Source organism: Pinus tabuliformis, chromosome 6 (assembly GCF_031772625.1).
Source record: "Pinus tabuliformis cultivar Carrire ecotype Pingquan chromosome 6, CPIR1, whole genome shotgun sequence".
Taxonomy (NCBI): Eukaryota; Viridiplantae; Streptophyta; class Pinopsida; order Pinales; family Pinaceae; genus Pinus; species Pinus tabuliformis.
In genome coordinates, this window is record NC_142292.1 from 1808288696 (window position 1) to 1808309906 (window position 21211).

At 33.7% G+C, this 21211-nt stretch overlaps 1 protein-coding gene across 1 annotated transcript; it reads left to right on the forward strand.

Annotated features, from left to right (window-relative positions):
* The first annotated feature begins 3654 nt into the window (after window positions 1-3654).
* LOC149266252 (protein PMR5-like) lies at window positions 3655-5658 on the forward strand. The gene is made up of 5 exons (XM_089407625.1): window positions 3655-3818; window positions 4385-4685; window positions 4767-4957; window positions 5081-5239; window positions 5334-5658. The coding sequence occupies exons 1-5, from the start codon at window positions 3655-3657 to the stop codon at window positions 5641-5643; spliced, it is 1125 nt and encodes a 374-aa protein (XP_089263751.1). The 3' UTR covers window positions 5644-5658.
* The last annotated feature ends 15553 nt before the right edge of the window (window positions 5659-21211 follow it).

Here is a 21211-nt window from a genome sequence, read left to right on the forward strand (position 1 = left end):
TTATCCTTCTCTAAAGAGATCCACAAGTATAGTATAATGAATTCCTAGAAATACAACAAAGGTCACCCTTGAAATAAAGTTCTAGATGCTAGGTTCCTTTCCTTTCAGGAAATTAATAAAATAAAAATCACATATTTACACCTCCTCAACCCAACCCTAGTTCTTGGTACATGTCCAATCATTATTTCCCATTGGCACTTTTAAATTCAAACTTCCTCTATGTCCCATAGTCCCTTTCATACATCTTCAACTCATGACATTTATATCGAGTCATGTTACCTTTTGGTGGTCTTCCACACTTGACATTTATCTCTAGTCATGTCATCAGTTAGTGGTCAGATCATCCAAACAAGCTCATACCATTAGCAAAATCTAAGATTTTTCTTATCCCATCATACAACATAACTGAGTTTCACTATTTTATTACAGTTAGGAATTTAATCTCTCATTGGTGGAGGTTTATATAATATGCCCCAAAATAATAAAATACTTTCATTTTACGAACAAAATAAGTATTTACATTCTCATAAACAATATTTGCTTTTCACTTTTTGGCTTTTGAGCGACATGTCATCTTAGAAAATAATAAAAATCATCGTAGAAAATAATAAAAGTCATTTTACTACTTTACTTGATATTATTTTTTAATGTGAATTTTAAAAATAGAAACAAAGTTACAATCCAATTTCCACATTGAATGTTTCGTGATTTTTTTTCCATTATCACTTATAATTTCTACCAGGTCATGAATCCTTGAAAAGTTTAAGGACTTACTACTCAAGTATCCGTGTGATTTTTGCCTTCAATCAGGGTGGCCCCAGAAATCCACCCATTGATAGCAATCATGACTAATATCCTGTGTCACATGGTTGGTGTTCATCCTAATTTTGCATTTTAATATTTCAGAAAACACCATTATATCTTCTATGCATAAATCTTGCATGTCATGTTTCCATAATGATAAATACTATGACTTCATGTTTTCAGTCGCAAATCACGTTGTTTTGAGTTACTTCACTGGTTCTTATGTTTCATACTGTCGGAATATAAATTTAAGGAAGAGCGTTTACATTTTATTTGGTGTAATTTTTAAAAAAATATGTCCTCTCTTATTACGACAAAAATGAAGTAATATAATAATAGGTTTATGATTGGATTATAAATATTTACATATTTCTTAGTAAAAACATTGAATTGAATTTTGGATTTAAGAGATCTGTGGCTAGTGTTTTTTGAATCAGTGATCGGAGAATCCACAGTTTTAACATCTTTGTACCAACGTTTCAAATCCCAAGTGGGATCCATCATCAGGGTTGAAGAATGATGAACTGAAAAAAAATAGTTAAACTGAAAAAGAGTGGAAAATATAAATTAAATTAAAAAATGAAAAAAAGGAAATAAATAAAAAATTAGAAAAAGTTAAAAGAAAAAGAAAAGAAATTAAAATTTAAAAAAGTTAGAAAAAGCTTTAAAAGTATTAAAAAATAGGTTGTTACATTTTTTTTTACTTGAAACTCTTAAGTTTATGAATTTCTTTCACATCATTATACACTTTAATATACATGACATAAATATAATATATTTAGGCCGATAGGCCTTCTTATGCATCAACAATCGTCAACACTTTTACTCTGCTCCATTGGATCAGGTGAGACACTTTCAACCGTTGATTTGAAGTGTCACTGCCAGGGTTGGAATTTGGATTTCTCGTTATCCATCATACAATTTTTTTTTGACGTTTTGGGTCCTTATGCTTCCCGTCAAGAAACGTTATATTAAAAATTTTGCCCTTCAAGAATGATGTTCTCATAATAAATTAACCCTTTAATCTAAGTCAAACGTAATTGGTATATTAGAATAATATTTTAAATATATTTATTTTTATTATATCTTATTATTATTCTTTATTATTAGTTTTTTCCTATCTTTTAATCTAAGTCAAACATAATTATTTATTAAAATAATATATTAAATATATCTTATTTGATTAATTGTATTACCATATAAATATTTTTTTATTCGATTTTAAATTTAGACAAATGTAATTGTTTCAATATAGCTGTTAGAATAATTTACATCTTTATTTAATTTATTGTCATGATTCTATTCTTTATCTTATGCTTTATATGATTTTCATGTCTTTATATGATTTTCATGGAAAAAATCGAAATTTTGAAAAGGCTGCACTTATGAAGGAATTATTTTCAATTGCAACCTGGGCATCTAAATTTTGATTTCCAAACTGGTGATCGAAGAAGTTATTAATTATGTACCAGCCAACAGTATAAATATGTACGGAGGCGAAATCGATATTTATACAAGCTTAGCAATAAGCGGCCATTTCTATCTCCAACACATGCTTGGAATCAATAGATTTCACATAAGCAAATATGTACGGAGGTGAAATCGATATTTACACAAGCTTAGCAATAAGCGGCCATTTTTATCTCCAACACATGCTTGGAATCAATAGATTTCACATGAGCGGCAGCCGGCCATTTCTTCAATCCATGCCTAAAATCAAGGCATTTATATCTCCGTGATAGTTAATTTTCTTTTCCAGTTTACATTACGCTTATTATACAGCTAAAATAGTAAATGCTTGGAGCTGTATCACATTATTAACTTGCATGCAAGATACTAATTACTTGGAGGCGGAGCTGCATTACATTGTTAACTTACCTGCATGATGTGAACAACTACTATACCTTAAAATGCAAAGATCGTGATTCCTAGGTATTAGGCACAAAAGACATTTTCAGTGTCTAGAGTGAAGCTAATATCTTTTTTTTTATTTTTACTTAAAATGATCTTTGCATCAATAACTTTTACCGTCGTAGGATGATGTATTTGTGACTGTAATTGCATTTGTGCAATACCATGCCATTTTACAGAAAGCAATGGATTATTTTTACAAGCTTAGCAACACAAGGGAGCAGATCCAAGCTTATGTCTTTGATGGACCCGTCTTTTATGATGGTTCTGTTGCCCTTTTTTGAAAGGGATGTCACGGTTTATAGCTGAACAGATTAGAAGGAAAAAACAGTCTACAACAATTCATTCAAAGAACAACTGGTTTTTTGTTGTTGAAGGTAGGACGTTTTTGTTGGATAGCAAAAGTAGTCTTACAGTCCAAACAGAGATGCTGAAGCATATGCAAAGTAATTTTTTATTTCTTCAATAAAAGTTCGCTTTTTCTTCGGAAAAAAAAAGTAAATTAATAATGTGTATGAAGTAAATTTTGGGAGATACTTGTATACAGTGAAACAATCGACAATCATTTCATAAAATAATTTAAATCTCCAAGAAACCATATTCTCCATAATGATAAACCCATGTTTAAAGAGCGGTGAGTAATTACACATATCCAAATCTATTGTGAAATTTATGAAATAAAAAATTAAAAGCTAGCAACCATTAGAGGGTAAACCCACAGAGTTTGAAAAATAAAAAATCAATCACTAACCTGAAGCACCAATTTGTAATTTCTTCCTAGTTTCCTTGGAGCCAATCTTGAGCTGGGCGATGGGCGTAAGTTTGAATGGGCCTTGGAGCCAATCTTGAGCTGGAGCCTGGGGACATGCGTAAATTTGAATGGGCAATGCATTGAGAGAGAGTGTGAATCATGAACTCTATTGTACAAAGAAAACAAGAATGGGCAATACCCAATGCGTTGGGTTTGGGAACTTGGAAATTGCATGCAAGATCCCCGAAATCGTCCAGGGAAAGATTCCAACATTTGGGCAAGATTCACAATTCAATGAGTTACTTGCCTCATGCAGCCAAGAGTTTCACGTTGCAGCTGAGAGTTATACAAGGTAGGTTAAAACATCATCTTGGTCGTGCTTAGCGAGTACATAGGAAAAGGCTCATCTTGGTCGTGCTTAGCGAGTACATAGGAAAAGGCAATTTTCCTCTGATCTTTTCAGATTGGTTGTTACGATGCCATTGGTTGTCACTGTGATTTATAATGCCTACCTGTCTATTTCAACATAACTTATTTACATATGTCGATAACCTTTGTGACTTAAATATTAGGTCGTAAAATTTTAAATCATTATAAACGTTATTTTATTTTATTTTTAAAAGTTTCTGAAGTTTCTAACGCTCTGCATGTGCAATTACCTGCCGACATCATTCGAATAGCCAATAATAGCGAAAAATTCTAACCCTGGGCGTAAGAACGTTTTGGAAAAAGTTCCAAACGTCAAAAATACGTTTTTTATTCTTCAAGGCACGTTACTCAAAACAGGCAGGGACAAATTCCAGCCGTCAAATACGTTCAAAAAGCCTTATGACGGTCAAAATGCCCGTCAAATTCCATCCCTGGTCACTGCTTTTTCCAAATATTAGCGGAGTTGCCTTACTGCTTTTTCCTGGCAAGCATGCACTGCACTTTCACTGCTTTTTCCAAATATCAGTTGAGTTGCCTTCTTTTAACCCCGTTCTGCTGTGCATTGAACCTGGCCCTGTTATGCAAAGAAGAAGTTAAATCCATCCAGAACCTCACAATGTCGGATGTAGCTATTGGAACCAAACGCAATATGTTCTCTAGGCACTGGGTTCACGATTTATCGTACCCGCTGTATGATTGGAGTAAATGCCCTTGCCTTCTTCACGCAGCGTTGCCGCAAGGCAGAACATACGTGGTTTCTGGAGATACTCTTTCCAGTTTCAGAGCCATGGTGGGTACTGGTAGCTTAGTTAATATGATCTCTGTGATGTTATTGTATTAAGCTAAATTGTTATGATTTGGGTATTGGCAGGATTACGGAGTTACAATGTCATTTTATCGAGCTCCGCACCTGGTGGATATGGTGACCACTACGGTTCAAGGACACCAGAAAGTGGTGCTTCGTCTGCACTCGGCCGAGAGTAATGGCAGAGGATGGAAGGGAGCCGATATTCTTGTTTTTAACTCCGGCCATTGGTGGACTCACACAGGCAATCTCAGAGGGTACTTTTATGCAAGCCATTAATGATAACTGTTAGATTTTTGACTGTGATCTTTTATGGCACTGTGATCTTTAATGGCGGACTGAATGACTGACACTTTGTTCGGGTAAAAAAAACAAAACAGTTGGGATTACCTGCAGGAAGGGAATACTTTATACACGAGCATGGATTTCATGGTGGCTTACCGGAAAGGAATGACTACCTGGGCAAACTGGATCGATTCCAACATCGATACCAGCAGAACGAAAGTCCTTTTCCGCAGTTTCTCGCCCTCGCATTCCAGGTTTAGTAATCTCAGATCCGGTTGAAAATGTGAAAAAATTGCTTCTGATGAATGACGTTTGCTTGATTTTTTAATGAATCTTTGTGCTTTGCAGTACTATGAATGGCGGTAACTGTTACTCCGAGAAAGAACCTACGGCGGGGACTTTGTATCTGGGCGCCTATCCTCCCCAATTCCAAGTGGCGGAAAGCGTTGTGAGAGCTATGAGATCGCCTGTGTCGTTTCTCAACATCACGACGCTGTCGTTGCTCAGGCAGGACGCGCACCCTTCAATATACAGCAACGATTTGACAGTCGGGCAACGGAAAAATCCCCAGCGCTACACAGATTGCAGCCACTGGTGTCTGCCTGGGCTTCCCGATATCTGGAACGAGATCCTTTACTCGACTCTCTTCTACCCCTGATCTCAAGCTCCTTTATTCGGCTCTCTTCTGCGCCTGATCTCATCATTTGTAAACATTTTATTGTTGTAAGCTCCTTTATCGGCTCTCTTCTGCCCCTCAGCGCATCATTTGTAAACATCTCATTGTTGTACGCTTGGAATTGTCAATACATCGTTGGCGGGATGAGTTTTGATCACGAGACCCCTCGCAATAATAAGCTGGCGGGACGAGTTTCGAGCTCGGGACCCCTTGCAACAATAAGCTGCCCGCCCAGTTCACCGTTTACACTTTGTGATTCGCCGTTGCTCGATGTTAGAGCCAATAATTTTTTATTTCCCATCTGTATCATTATTTATAAGTTTGTTTTAACCTCAAGTTGAAATTCCAAGAAATTCCAAGTAGCTCCATATTTATATTTTTGTACCTTTATGTATAAAAATAACTTCATTGATTTTGAGTTTATGTTCAAATGTAAAGTTGGATTCCAGGTCTCTTAGTACCGAATTTCTGTTTTGTTTGTTTTTTTCACATTAGTGAATAAAGGCAAGCACTGATTAGTATTAAGCATCTCACAGAGCGCGTTTTCACTTTCATCTCATCATTTTCTTCAATACTCTGGATTGCATTGGCTTGCCTTGTTTCTTGTTCAAGATTATTTTCTTTGTTGCATGGCCATGCATTTTGGATGCAGTGTTTTATTTTCGTTTCTCCGTTTCAAATTTAATTTATGTTTTTTTTTAAAGAGTGTTTGCATGGTTTATCCTGGCGATTCTATTTTGTTGCTATTATGTTGAGCAGAAGAATTGATAGAGATGAAATTCTTGATCTATTGGAATGAAATTCTCGAAATTTTTTATGGATAAAAGCAAGTATGCTTTTGGTTTTCAATATCTATGAGTTTTACTAGTAAATTTGTACAGGGAAAAAGCAGTGTGCGTGGTAGATAAATGCTCAGTGACCAATTCTCTCCATCACAATTTTTTCCAGAGCCACAATTTTTTTTAAGTCCCGGTGTGTGGACGCTGGCCTCGGTATCTGGATAACGCGAGTAGCCTGGAAGTTGGCACGAGCTGAGCTTTTCGAGTACAACAGTAATAGGCGTGGTGGTATTGCAGAAGGTGTCTTTGCAAATGTCTTCTTCATCTGATTTCCTACGTTTGTCGTTTCTTCGAATTTTTTCTTTTATTATTATGGTTTATTTTCATTCGTCCCCACGAAAATGAGAAAGCGCATCTCAAAATTCACTGCAAGAGGAAATCTATGGAAATTTGAAAACAGTATTCTGATTATTTTATCAAACGACAAAGATCGTTTAGAAGGGTAATTGCACAATGATCGAGTGCAAGAAAACAAGGTTTTCCATAAACCAATTAACTCTTCTAGAAAAATTCAACAATTGCAATTTAATAATCCTATCGGCCTCTCTTTGTACCTTTTGGGACAATTGCTAGTATATATAGGTTTTATTACATATTATACGAATAATTGAAGAGGGGTAACATACTAAGTTATAGGTTTGATCATCTCTTAACCTTTGAAGCTCTCTTCTATAAGGATTTCAACTCAACGTCTCTATCAGGTCTTCATCTTCAACTTTGCAAATGGATTAGTAAGCGTCCTCATGGAACAAACCTTTTCACTTTTAGGAATTTGGGCTCCATCATCCAAAATTCTTCACCAATATGGAAAACTAGTGGTATGATTTTGCATCAATTACGTGAATTATAATGTATCACTTTCAACAGAGGTTAAAATTTATCAAAGAAAAAACTAAAGATTGGACTAACCAAGAGTTGGCCAACACATTTAAGGACAAGCTCTTATTGGAACCCAAAATGAAAGAGGTCTAGAAAAGTATTATACCAGCATGAACCACTCCTCACTTAATAGAAACTAAAAGTACTCTTAGGTAGAAACTTCAACAAACATTGGATCAAGAAGAGACTCTCTACATGGATAAATCAAGAATTAAATGGCTAAAAGATGGGGAGAGAAACACTGACGTTTTTCGTAGATCAATGATCAATTACGGGATACAAAATAAAATTCAACGACTATGTGCTCCCAACAATCAATGGGTGGAGGATCATAATGAAATGCTGAGTCTGTTATCCAAACACTTCAGTGAACATGTATCAGACCATATTCATAATAGAATTCATGCCATTAGAAAAACCACACAACATATTCCTAAGGTTGTCTAAATGAGTTGAATATGGCTCTTTTACATTCCATCTCCTTGCAATAAGTAGAAGCAATCGTCATGAGTTTTACACAAAATAAAGCTTCAGGCCTAGAAGGATCGACCACATAATTCTATCAATATTGTTGGTCAATCATTGGCTATGATGTGTGGCAAGTTGATAAGGACTCCATAACTTTAGCCTCTCTTCTCTCAACTTTTGATTCCACTCTCATTCCGCTTATGTGCAATTATAAAAAAGCATCCACCCCCTATGTCTATAGACCTATTCCATTATGAAATGTGATATATAAATTAATATCCAAAATGGTAGTCGATCACATCAACCCTCTCCTCCCTCGAATCATTTCTCCTTGGAAAGCACGTTATGCTGAAGGTAGACAAATTTTGGACAACATCATTCTCATTCAAGAGAAGTTATACTCTCTTTGTTCCTCCAAGAATCCAACTATGATAGTTAAACCCGTTATATCAAAGGATTTTGATAAAGTAAGTGGGTACTATGTCTACGTTGTTCTTGGAGCCTATGGCTTTCCTAATATGTGGATAGCATGGGTGATGGAACTTATTTCAATGACCATCTTCTCTATTCTTTTCAATGGATCACCTTACCCTACCTTTTCTCCCTCATGTGGCATTAAGAAATCAAATCCTCTATCTCCTTGTATTTTTATCCTTACAACAGAAGGCCTTTGTCATGAAATTAAGAATTGCCTGTCTTTCCATCAAGCTAAAGGCCTCCCCTTAGGCTCTCTAGATAAAATCACAACCCATCAATTATTTTTTAATGATACAATATTAATGGGAACCCCAACCATTAATGAAGAAATTAAAATCAGGAGGAGCCTCGATAATTTTACAGTTGCATCCGGCACCGAAATCAACACTAGTAAATCCCCAAAAAAAATCTTTAATAGCTCCCATGTTGTGCAAATGTATATCTCCCGTTGTTTGGGTTTCAAAAAGAGCTTAATTTCAATCAAATACCTTCATGATCCCATCACCCTAAATGATCCCATATGTTCAATCTAAGAAAATATCCACCTGAAGTTGGAAGCCAATCTCTCCCCTTAGAAATTCTAGTCTCTAAACATTGCAAGTCACTTTACCCTCCTGAAGTCAGTCCTTGAATTCATGCCTTCCTATTTTTTTACTACCCTTGATGCTCCCAAATCCATTCTTAGAAAAATATTAAGTATCCAAGTCTCATTTATATGGGGAGGATACACACTCCACAAAATGTGGGGTCTTGTTGCTTTGGAAAAACTCTATCTACCGAAATCAAATGATGGTCTTGGACTTAGGGACCCCAAAATTCTTAGCAAGAACATTAATGTGAATATATGGTGTTGTTGGCTAAAATAATGTACAAATCGATGGGGAAAAATGTGGATGAATAAATACTCTCATTGCATCCCATACTTGCAGTGGGTCAGAATTTCCACTGGTCCTCAAGGTTGACATATTTGTCGAGCATCTAGTAACAACAAAGCTTTAATTCAGGACCAGTAATTTTTGGAGGTCAAGGGTGGAAGGAAAACACTCTTCTAGGAATATTAATGGAATTAGTAGTTGCATCTCTCCTCACTTCCCTCTTCCATGTACATCAGCAAGTGTCACTCTTCTCATGGTCTATCTCAAGTAACTCAATTCTACCAGGAACAATCCTCTTCTAATTTGTAGTGGAGATATTGGAAGATTGCACAAATAGTCGTAGGATGATGAACATAAAATTTTGGATCCAATTCGAGTCGCTTCAAATATTGTTCTTCAATATTACCTTGATATTTTGAGATGGGGGTATGGAACCTATATGAACTTCAATTTAAAAGAAGCATACATAGTTTTGACCTATATTCACCATGATGATGTCGGCCTTGCTTAGAAGCACCTATGGAAGTTGAAGCATTCGACAAAAGTGACACTCTTCCATTGGCTACTCGTCAGAAAGAAAATACTCACAGAGGACAATGTACAAAAGAAAGGCTTGATAGTTAGTTTAGCATGCCCGCTATTTTTCAGCTAGAACTTTGGGATTTTGAGCATGGTCTTCTAGGTGCTCTAAAGATTAATTATCAACAACTTATAATTGAAGGAGAATATCCAATAATTATCTCCATTCTAAGAAAGGTGCATAATAAAACTCCATTATCTAAGTTCTCTTTAAGCTAGTGGCTAGAGTCCCATCTACAAAGGGTAGCAAGACTCAATCATAGGATAAGAGCACCTGTCTTTTATCATGTTCTTTGCATAGGTGAACAAATTTTAGATCACTTGGGAAATCATCCTTTAGATTCACAATGCGTGACTTTGGAATTGAATTGATCCTATTTAGTTGCTCAAAAAATGAGAGATAAATGAAAAAAACATTGGAAATCACGATTTCGCCCCCACCGCGAGTGTCAATTTTTTATTATCGAACTAAGAAGACCACCCAAGGCAGCATGGATCTCCACCTAACGGGCCATATATGAACTATGGCTCAACTATGCACTTCATTAAATTAAATCTTGTCTAGAGCCTCAAAATAATTTAAAGCAGTCCAAAATAAAATAATAAGGGCATATTATTTACTACTCGGCTTAATTGACCCAAATTTTAGAGGTGGTTAAAATTTGGGCAAATATTAACATAAATTTAGAGGTGGTTAAAGGGTAGATATTAACCCAAATTTTAGAAGTGGTTAAAATCTGGGCAAATCAATCCCGAAAGAGAATTGACTTTGTGACCTCTCAATATGAAATCAGCGAGGAGAATTGACCTTCTCACCCCTCAATAAAAAATTGGGCGAGGAGAATTGACCTTGTGACGTGCTAATCAGAAATTGTCATTGAGACCGCCCAATCCGAAATCAGCGAGAAGAATTAACCTTGTGACCTCCCAATCAGAAATCAGTGAGGAGAATTGACTTGGCAATTGACCTTGTGACCTCCCAATCAGAAATTGGTGAGGAGAATTGACCTCACAATTGACCTTCTGACCTCCCAATCAGAAATCGTGAGAAGAATTGACCTTGTGATCTGAATTGATCTTGTGACCTCCCAATCAGAAATCAGTGAGGAGAATTGACTTGGAAATTGACCTTGTGACCTCCCAATCAGAAATCGGTGAGGAGAATTGACCTGGCAATTGACCTTGTGACCTCCCAATAAGAATTCGGTGAGAAGAATTGACCTTGTGATCTCTCAATTCGAAATCGATGACGAGAATTGACCTTGTGACCTCCCAATCAGAAATCGGCGAGGAGAATTGACCTTGTGACCTCCCAATCGACAATTGGTGAGGTACTTAACAACAGGGACTCATCCAGTTAGACTAACCCTTAGGACTTCATACTTGAAAGAATTATATATATATATATATATAGTTTCATAGATAATTAAATTTATAAAATTAATAAACTAATTAACTAATTAACCCACTAGTGGATACACATTTATGTTTAATCCTAATTTATCTCAGAATAGTTTTAGTACCTTATACATTTAAATCAAAATAAATATACTTAATAAACATTTATATTTTATCCTACCTTATCCTATAATCTTTCATTCAAAAGTACTAATGTAAATTAATATATATTTTATTTAAACTATAAGAAGATAATGCGTATTTAGTTACATATATATTTAAATAAATAAATTTGGTAAACAAGTTAAGTAATTACTTATTTAATTAACAAACATTTTTTTCACATTAATTTATCCCATAATATGATAACTTTATATATAGTTTATTTAGTTTTAAATTAAAAACATGATAATAAATTATTGATTAAGTTTAAAGCTTTCCATTTAACTTCATAAAAAATTTAGCTAATTATTAGCGGATATACTTAGGTACATATAGATTTAAATTAAAATAAATAAATCTAACCTACTAACTAACTAACTAGTTAATTAATTAATTAATAAACTTTCCTCTAATTCTTGGTCTAGCTTAATGTAATTGTAGTCCATTCAATCATAGTCGTTTCCGTTCGTCAAAAGTAGTCGTTTGTTTCTAACCATTTGAATGGTTGGTCTCTCTATTTAACTTAGTGCCATAATCTCGTTGTTCATCTTGTCAATTTTAATGTGATTATGACTGAAAACTTGTCTCAAAATCTTGATATGGATCACAGAATCCTTAATTCAAAAATATTGTATTGTTAAATAGCATCATCAAAAATTAAGAAATATAACTAATATGACTTCTATTAAAAAATATATACAATAATGTATATGTTTAATTTTTTTATATATATTTACGTGTCTTATTTTTTATTAAGATTTATAATTTTTATAATTAAATTTATTAAAATATCTTTTTAATATAATAATAAGACATTTTAATTTGAAAATATAGAAGAAAAATTATAATTCATAAAAAAAAATAACATAAATATACATATATATAAATATAATAAAGAAATTATAATTAATCGAAATGGAATTTACTAAACAATTCATAATAACATATCAAGCAATCACCTTACAAATAAATAAATTTAAATAAAATAATAATAACAAATAACAAAAATTAATTAAAAAAAACAAACTAATATACATTCAAAACAAAACAAAACTGCCAAATTAATAACCTACATTCAAAACAAAACTACACTTCAAAACAAAACTACACGCTAATACCGTTTCCAACAAAAACTGTGAGATCGGTAACTCAAAATAAACTTTGAATTAGATTAACCACAAACAATAAATGAAAACTACACGCTAATACCGTTTCCAACAAAAACTGTGAGATCGGTAACTCAAAATAAACTTTGAATTAGATTAACCACAAACAATAAATGATAAGAATCTCTTCGATTGTAACAAGTATTTTCATTAAAATCATTTATTTATTTGCCTAGTCTCTCCCGAAAATATGCTGCCCCCTCTGAAAATGCAATGAAAGATTGTAATAATGGAGATGTTGTCCTGTCTATGCCTACTGTACGAAATACTTGCAATCACTCTTATTCAAGTCAAATCATGCATTACGAGATACGAAATCATCATAAACATGAAAATAACAGAGATGAAGCCAACGAAGTGCACGAGAGTAGATGAATTTCCATTTCTTTCCTGTGAGGTAGAAAAACATTCGCCGAAAAGTAGATTGCGCCGCTGTGCACAGTACTCCACCAACTCTACATGATCCATCCATTCTCTCTGCAACGACGATGACAATCTAAAGCAAATACAGTATTTTTATTTATGTCTATAAAATAATCGTAGAGGGACTTATATTTCGTCATGTACTAAATGGAATTGCTGAATAATGTTTTGTCATTGTCATCGATAGAATAAAATATATAAGTACTGACTGTATGTTTTAGATATCAAGTTATTTGTTTCTTGACACATTGAAAACCTGAATTGCTGAGAACGTAGTAATCAGATTAGACAGTGAGTGAGAAGGACATCATGGTCCGTTGGAAAGACAAGTATGTAATCCATTATCTTTTAACAAATTGAAAACGTGGAAACTTTAATTTGTCAGAATGTGATTATGAAAATTGTCAGGCTAGATGGTGAGTGAGATAGTGACTAAGAAGGGCTTCCTGATAGGTTGGACAGACAGTGTTATGTAAGCATAAATTATATAGAGAATGAAGTCGTACGATATAAAAATAATATTGGGGAAAGTACATTATTAAGCTGTGTTAGAGACTACATTTCAAAGATAAAACAAAAGAAGATTCCAGTGACCGTGTAAACCAATTTAGATATTTAAGCGTCACATAAAATTAACAGCAGTTGTAATACACCCAGATACTGAAAAAAAAATTATAGCTATTTTTATTATGTGAACTTAGTAATAATGAGTTTGGTGAAGAAGTATAGTGCCACTGTGATGTTTGAAATTTATTATCTTATAGTTATTTTTATTATCGAAATTAGTAATAATGAGATTGTGATGTTTGAATGTTTTATTGTTGTTAAATGAAAATTTTGGAATTCAGCAGAGAAAAGGCCCAAATGAGATTTGCAGTACCAAAGAGTTAGAGATATTTAGTTATTTCTTTCTCTCTAAAGATAGGATCTTAGAGGGAAAAGGGAGCTAGAAAATGAAAGGAGAAAGACACCGCAAGAGGAGAGAGATAAAATGTAAATATAGGAAGGATAATGCCATTAAGACACTTTTCAGCTGGACTAGTGGAGAACTTAGTTGATTAGATCTCAGAAATTGTTGTCTATCTAAGTTTCTGTAGGTTGCAACGGTAGAGCTGAACGTAATTGTCATTCTTGTGGCTACAAGGAGAGGTCATTCTCTCTGTGAGTTCCGAAGTAGTTTAACTGTTCAAGATAAGTATGCTACAATCTATGTGTAAAGTGTAGAGGAAAAATCTTATTTACAATTGATGTGTAATCTGATTGTGAGTTCAGAAGTAGTTTAACTGTTCAAGATAAGTATGCTACAATCTATGTGTAAAGTGTAGAGAAAAAATCTTATTTACAATTGATGTGTAATCTGATTGTAAATTGCAGAGAAGAAATCCTATTTAGTATTGATGTATAATCGGAAGAATAGTGGAGTTTATTTTTAACTATAATTTACTACTTGTATTAGTGAAAGCCATTATTTAATATACTAATGATGAAATCCAATACTTTACAAATATTCTTTCTCTTTGTTATGTAAGAAATAGTCCATAATTGTTAGTTAATTAGGCAAAAGAACATGATCAAAGATCATGCCCATTCACCCAGAGGCAGCTAGGGTTGTATTTAATCCACCACATCTCAAGCATTCAACCATTATTAATAAAAAATATATAATTGCTCATAGTTGTTGTCTAATGTTGAGTATCTTTACTCCATTTTGCTATCAAAGCTAGTTCGGTTCGTGCGTAACCATTGTCCGCTTCCAGTTTCCAATTTTGACCACGACCACCATCGACTTGTCTCCATCCCGATGGAACCCCATTGTCTGACTGCCTACCGACGCAGTTCAACCATTGTGTACCCGGACTCCCTTATGCTATTCTCTTCAGATAGTCCACGCACACTATTGCTCATAATTAAAGAAATTAATTACTTTAATTATTTAGAAAAGAAAAGAAAATAAGTCAATTTTAAAAAATAAAGAAAAAGGCGTTGGATAAATATACTCCACATCACACCCTCTCAACGGCTTCATCAATGTCCATGGATGATTGTAACAAAAGGTTGTTATATATTTAGAATAAGAGGGGAAAAAATTGAGGCACTATAGGATAAAACAAATAGAATAGAGAGTTAGTTCAAGAAGAACAAGAATAAATTTAAAAAGGATCATACAGACCTTTCAAGTAAGGTAGATCAAGCCATGGTGATGTGGACCTATATTTGTAACATATGAAGATCACGCCTGGAATAATGAGGCCACTCAACATATCAATTCTCGAGATTCACTAAAATCATTAGACTCACATGAGAAACCCAAGTCTCCAAAGGCATATTTCGTGCTTAATTAGGAAAATAGTAACACGAATGTTTAAAATAGGAAGCTCTAGAATCCATACACCAATATGTCATTTTCAAATCAACGCTCTTTCTTTGCCCATTTGATAGCTACATATCAACGAAGAGAAAAACTTGAGCCATCCAAATTTGTTGATAATGAAAAATACAATGTTTCTTGGTTCAATAAAGTTGAATAATATTTCAAGATTTAAGGAATTGGCAATGACGACAAAAAGATCAAGCATGCTTCCATGCAAATGGAAGGCAAAGCATATAATTGGTAGATGTGGTGGGAAATATGACGCCTATGATCAGTTGGGGTAAATTCAAAAATATGTTCTTTAAAAGGTTCCAAGGTGTCAAGTAAGAAGAGTTCTTATCAGTACTCCTAGTTTGCAATGAAAAGGGGACATGGACGAATACACTTGAGAAAGGGAAACTTTGTCCACATGAGTACCTAGATTATCAGAATCTTGTCTCATTTAGTCATACATTAAATGACTTAAACCCTATATCTAGGCTAAACATGAGCTTCATGACATGAATTCTATAGAGGTACCTAGACATAAGGCAAAAGTTGTTGAAAAGAAGCGAAAAAAAATGATGTGGCCAAAGTTTGAAAGAGTATATCCAAGACGAAGATTTTCTCAAGCCGTAAACATGGATAACACAAAATATGTTCCACCACATCTTTATGAAGGAGAAAAATCTAACGTGGAAATGTAAAGAGTGAAAGAGGCAAAGTTCAAACATTGTGGTGAAAAGAGGGACCCTAAGCATAGTTGTACTAAAGGAAAAGAGACCAAGAACTTGTATAAATGTGAAGAAACTAATGTTTCAGGCAATGATGAAGCAAACATAGAAATTGAAAATTCCCCATAATTCTCTCAAGAACTAGATGACAAAAGCATTTCGCAAGTATCATTATTGGCTATGACAGGTATATCACAACCCCATACATTAAATAAAAAGGATGCATCAAGAATAACAATGTAAAGGTTATGATCAATACTGATAACACTCACAATTTTTTGGACTCAACCATGGTGAAATGCCATAGAGTCGAATTGTAGATTGAAGACTTTAATTTAAAATCTATGCTGTACACTATACCATTAGGTGGAGTGGATGTGGTATTAGCTATCAAATGCCTACAAGCCCTCGGTAGTTGCTCTACTAACCATCAAAATAAATTTATAAGATTTAAATGGGAAGGGAAAATATACAAGCTATATGGGCTCCAGCCACCTTAGAACCAAATTGTATCATCAACCCAGATGATGAAAATCATTCGAAAGGGAGAACCAGCTTATGTAGTATAGTGTCATCAATTAGAAATTTCAACTTCGAATATGATAAATGAAGAAGCACCAAAAGTCAAAGATCTAATTCAAAAGCACAAAAAATTATTCCAATCCCTTATGATGAAGATGCCTCCTAAAATAGAAATCGAGCCTACAATAGAAGTGAAAGCTGGATCAAATGCCATCAACATCAGATTGCATCGATATCCACATCATCAAAAAAATGAAATTGAGAGATTAGTCCAAGGTCTTTTAAATTGTGGAATCATCGCAAAAAGTAGAAGTTCATATGTTGCTCGAGTTGTATTAGTTCAAAAGAAAGATGGATCATTTAGATTATCCGTCAATTATCGAGGAATAAGAAAATGACAATTAAAAACCAGTTTTAAAATCCTTTTATCAATTAAATGCTGGATGAGATACATGGCACTAAATACTTCTCAAAATTGTACTTAAGTTTAGGGTGTTACCATATCAGAATAAAATTGGAAGGCATAGCAAAAACTACATTCTAAACACATGAAGGTCATTACGAGTTTAAAGTAATGCATTTTGGTTTAACCAATGCACCAGAAAGATTCCAAGCTACCATGAACAAGTTATTATATCCATATCTAAGGAAGTTTTTGTTAGTATTTTCTGATGACATTCTAATTTACATTAAAATAAGGAAGGAGCACTTGCAACATTTGGAACAAGTTCTCATTGTATTAGAAAAACATTAGTTCTATGCCAAGAAGTCCAAATTCACTTTTTGGAATGAAGAAGTAGAATATCTCGGACATATGGTATATAAAGGAGGAAAAAGTAGGTCCTAATAATATCAAGGCTATAAGGGAATGGTCCAAACTAGCTAATATCTCCAAGAAAAGAGGATTCTTAGGATCAATCGGGAATTATCAAAGATTTATTAAAAAGTATGACCATATAACCGTACCACTACTGAACCTTCTAAAGAAGAACTCATTTCGATCGAATGATGAAGTAGAAAGTGTTTTAAAGAGTTGAAGGAAGTTATGTGTAATGCAACCGTATTGGCAACTCTAGACTTCTCAAAACCATTTGTAATTGAATGTGATTATTCAGGTTTTGGCATAGGAGAAGTACTAATGTAGGATGGTCACCCAATCATGTTTGCAAGCATGAGGCTCAATAAGAAAGAGCATCTCATGTCTACATAGAACAAGGAAATATTTTCTATTATGCACACATTAGTGAAATGGAGAAAATATCTCTTGGTAAGTAAGTTCTTTATAGGAACGGATTATAATAGTCTTCAACATCTCCTCCAACTGAAAACAATATCTATAGAACAAGAAAAATGGATAGAAAAAAGCATTGCCTTTGACATGGATATATTACACAAGAAAGGGAAAGATAACATAGTAACTCATGCTCTGTCAAGGAAACATGAAGAACATTGTTACTTGCAACGTCAGTGGTTGCTCCCAAATGCATTAAAGAGATTCAGGGTGATATGGAAAAGATCCAGAAAAAAATTCTATAATCAATAATCTTACTCAGAAATCTAAATTAAAATAGAAGAATGATATTATATGGTACAATGAAATAATGTATCTGAAGGCAAATTCCAAATTTAAAGCCAAGGTTCTCAAAGAGTCACATGATTCACTCTCATCCGGACATGTAGGATTATTTAAAACCTACTATAATACATGCTAGACATTCTTTTGGAAGGGAATGAACAATGACATTCAAAAACATGTATCTGAACGTGATATATGTCAGAGAATAAAAATGAAAATATTTCGTATTCTGTATTAATGATGAAATGTTGCATTTTACAAATCTTTTTACTCTTTCTTATGAAAGAAGTATTTAAGAAATTGATGAGAGGTACTCAGGTTTTGTAGAAAACACAATCCTTGCATGATATATTTACCAAAATTATAACATAAATAGGAGAGGGAAATGATCAATTTTAGAGGAATATAGTCTTAGTCAAATAAAGGTTGAGTCCCACGTTATCATGGAGCATATTATTGTACTAGATTGACTCAAAGGGAAAACCAAAAGATTTGTGTAAAACCCTAATTGTTTAGCTATATGATTGGAAGTGAAAAGGGTGTAGTAGGATAGCTAAGACTCAACAAAACTTGTATAGACATTCATTGTCATAGAATTTACCAAAAAGAACCTTTGGAATCACACACTTGTAATAAGGGAAGAACTAGGTATTGTAGGTTAAAGGGAACTGTTTGGCTTCTAGGTTGAAGCAAAATTAACTGGCTACATAAAAAACATTTGACCCAATAGATGAGAAGTTGCTAACAGTATATGTTAATGAGAAAATTACTAGTCGTAGGTAAGTAAACCAAGAACTAATTAGAACAACACACTTACAAAAAGAAAATTTGTATTCTCATACTTACATCGACAATCTTGAAATACTCATTTTCATAACTTAGAAACTAAGCCATGCTATTCATTATTTTGAATGAAAACTACCTATAAACATATATACAAATCGTAATACCTCTTTCATTTATGAACAACAATTAATTATCAAGGAGAAAAAGAAGCCAGTCTTTAATAATCTAGAAGGTTACATGAACAACTGACCTCCTCAAAATTGGTATACATACATATGGTAATTTATTTAACAATATTCATGAAGAAAACATTATAAAGGTTCTATATGGCTATGGGTTGAAAACCCTCATTTCCTTATTTAACAAACTACAAATCTCAACAATGCATGTTTATGACAAACCTTACAAAATTAAAGCTTATTGCTAAAACTCAAAACCTAATTAAAGTGTCTCGCTAGACCATAATGAAACATCATATATATATATATATATATATATATAACCTTCTTATGCATATTTTTATTTTTCCCAAATAATTGTTGCCATTGAATTCACCTGAGAGAAAGAATCCCATGAAAATTGCAAGAGAGTTGGTAGAAGTTAAAAACCTAGAAATGGTAGTAAGAACTATATGTTTAACTCCATCAAACCCTAGTGTTAATATCCATAACTGCAACCAAGAGGATTTAACAAAAATATCATATATGAGTGAGTGGTTTTGTATACATTCCAAAGGAATGGCTCAGTCTATCAACAACTAAATTAATACCTAAAGGTGTCATTTCTTGATGCATGGTGGAGTTCCTCTTGTACAAATACATGTCAATTGAATTACCATTCCAGCAAAGAATAAGAGAAATAGTAACCCTGGCACATAAGAAAGCATGGAAATGGTAACATTATACCTTGCTCTTAGTGAATATTAGATTCTGCAGAATGTCACGATCTGAGGGATTTATTTCCATTAGAAACCATGCAAATGCAAAGCAAAAGCCAAATATTAGATTGAAATGCAGGAAGACTACTAAGAAAATTCAACAAAAATGAGGAAATGTAAAAATACCTATCTATTCAAGGTATTATTGATTAGGGTTTTAGCATGATGCGGAGCCCTTCTGATGCAAAGCATGAGTGATAAAATTACCCAACCCAGTCGTGAGACAGACTAAATTGTACCCTAACCAGTTCACAAACAACTCTAGCCATTAAAATGTCTCATCTTAGATCAAAGCCAGGGGAAGCACGACCTAATCCCTCTCACTTTAATTATAGTTGGAGTACAATAGAACTTCAGGAAAATTCTCAACGAATCATTTCTACGTAGTAGTATTAACATTGGAGTAGTACTGGACTCAATAATGTGTACTTACATGCCTGCAAGAATTATTAACAACCTTTTCTCTATAGAACCAGGAATGCATAAATTATATATACATTTGTTAGTTGAACATTATAAAAAATGTTTTATTTTTCATTCATATCGATTCTAACATTATGAAATTAAATCGATGGATTATTAAGATGAAATTTATTTGTTTTGGGTGTGTTAGAGGAAATGTAATTTTTTTTATTACTTTGTTATGTATGTGAGTTTTCTTATCATGGGTGTCTTAGCATGTTAGAGAATTTGTGTTGCTTATGCTAAAGAGTAAGTTTTTCACCTGGAAATATATGTAGAAGAGAAATTGGCAAGGCCCTTGTACTTGTTCCTCCTGCAAGTCGAGTGATAACCCTTTTTTTCTTTACTTATTTATTTGTCTATTACAAATGTTTGGGAGGAAATAAAGGATATAACATGATCAAGGAATGTTTGGGAGGTTCTCTTATCGAATTATTGAATAGCTGGTTCGTGAATTTTTTCTCTGGGTAAAGTTCTGGAATCCAATACTATTAATGATAATGTGTAGGGTTCCTTGGTGTGGGTGACCAACTTTCACAAACCTTCTAGCCTCTGATAATTGAAAATTAGGTAGCCACAAAATAGTAGATCTATATTAAATGCTTCTACTGAGTTACACCATGCATTTATTCCTCTTGACATGACCGTTAGTAGCAATGGTTAATTGCACAAAGCCCTCCATAATAATCTTCATGGATACAATGTGGCCAACATGGATGTTAGTTATAGTACTCCTCCTCACCCACTTCATCATGTTAAATTGTCGACCCTTATACATTCCATTCTCTATCTCAAAAGGATTGTCACACACTAGAATTCCCTTTGTCCCTATGGAAACGATGCTCCTACCCCAAGGTGGATTGGTTATAACCTGGGATCTCCCTGACAAACGAATTTATCCAATTTGAGATTGCATC

Coding starts and splice junctions, on each gene's coding strand:
- LOC149266252 (XM_089407625.1), top strand. CDS start 3,655: ATGGGCAATACCCAATGCGTTGGGTTTGGGAACTTGGAAATTGCATGC. Junction 4,686..4,766: donor TTTCCAGTTTCAGAGCCATG/GTGGGTACTGGT, acceptor GGGTATTGGCAG/GATTACGGAGTTACAATGTC. Junction 5,240..5,333: donor TTCTCGCCCTCGCATTCCAG/GTTTAGTAATCT, acceptor TGTGCTTTGCAG/TACTATGAATGGCGGTAACT.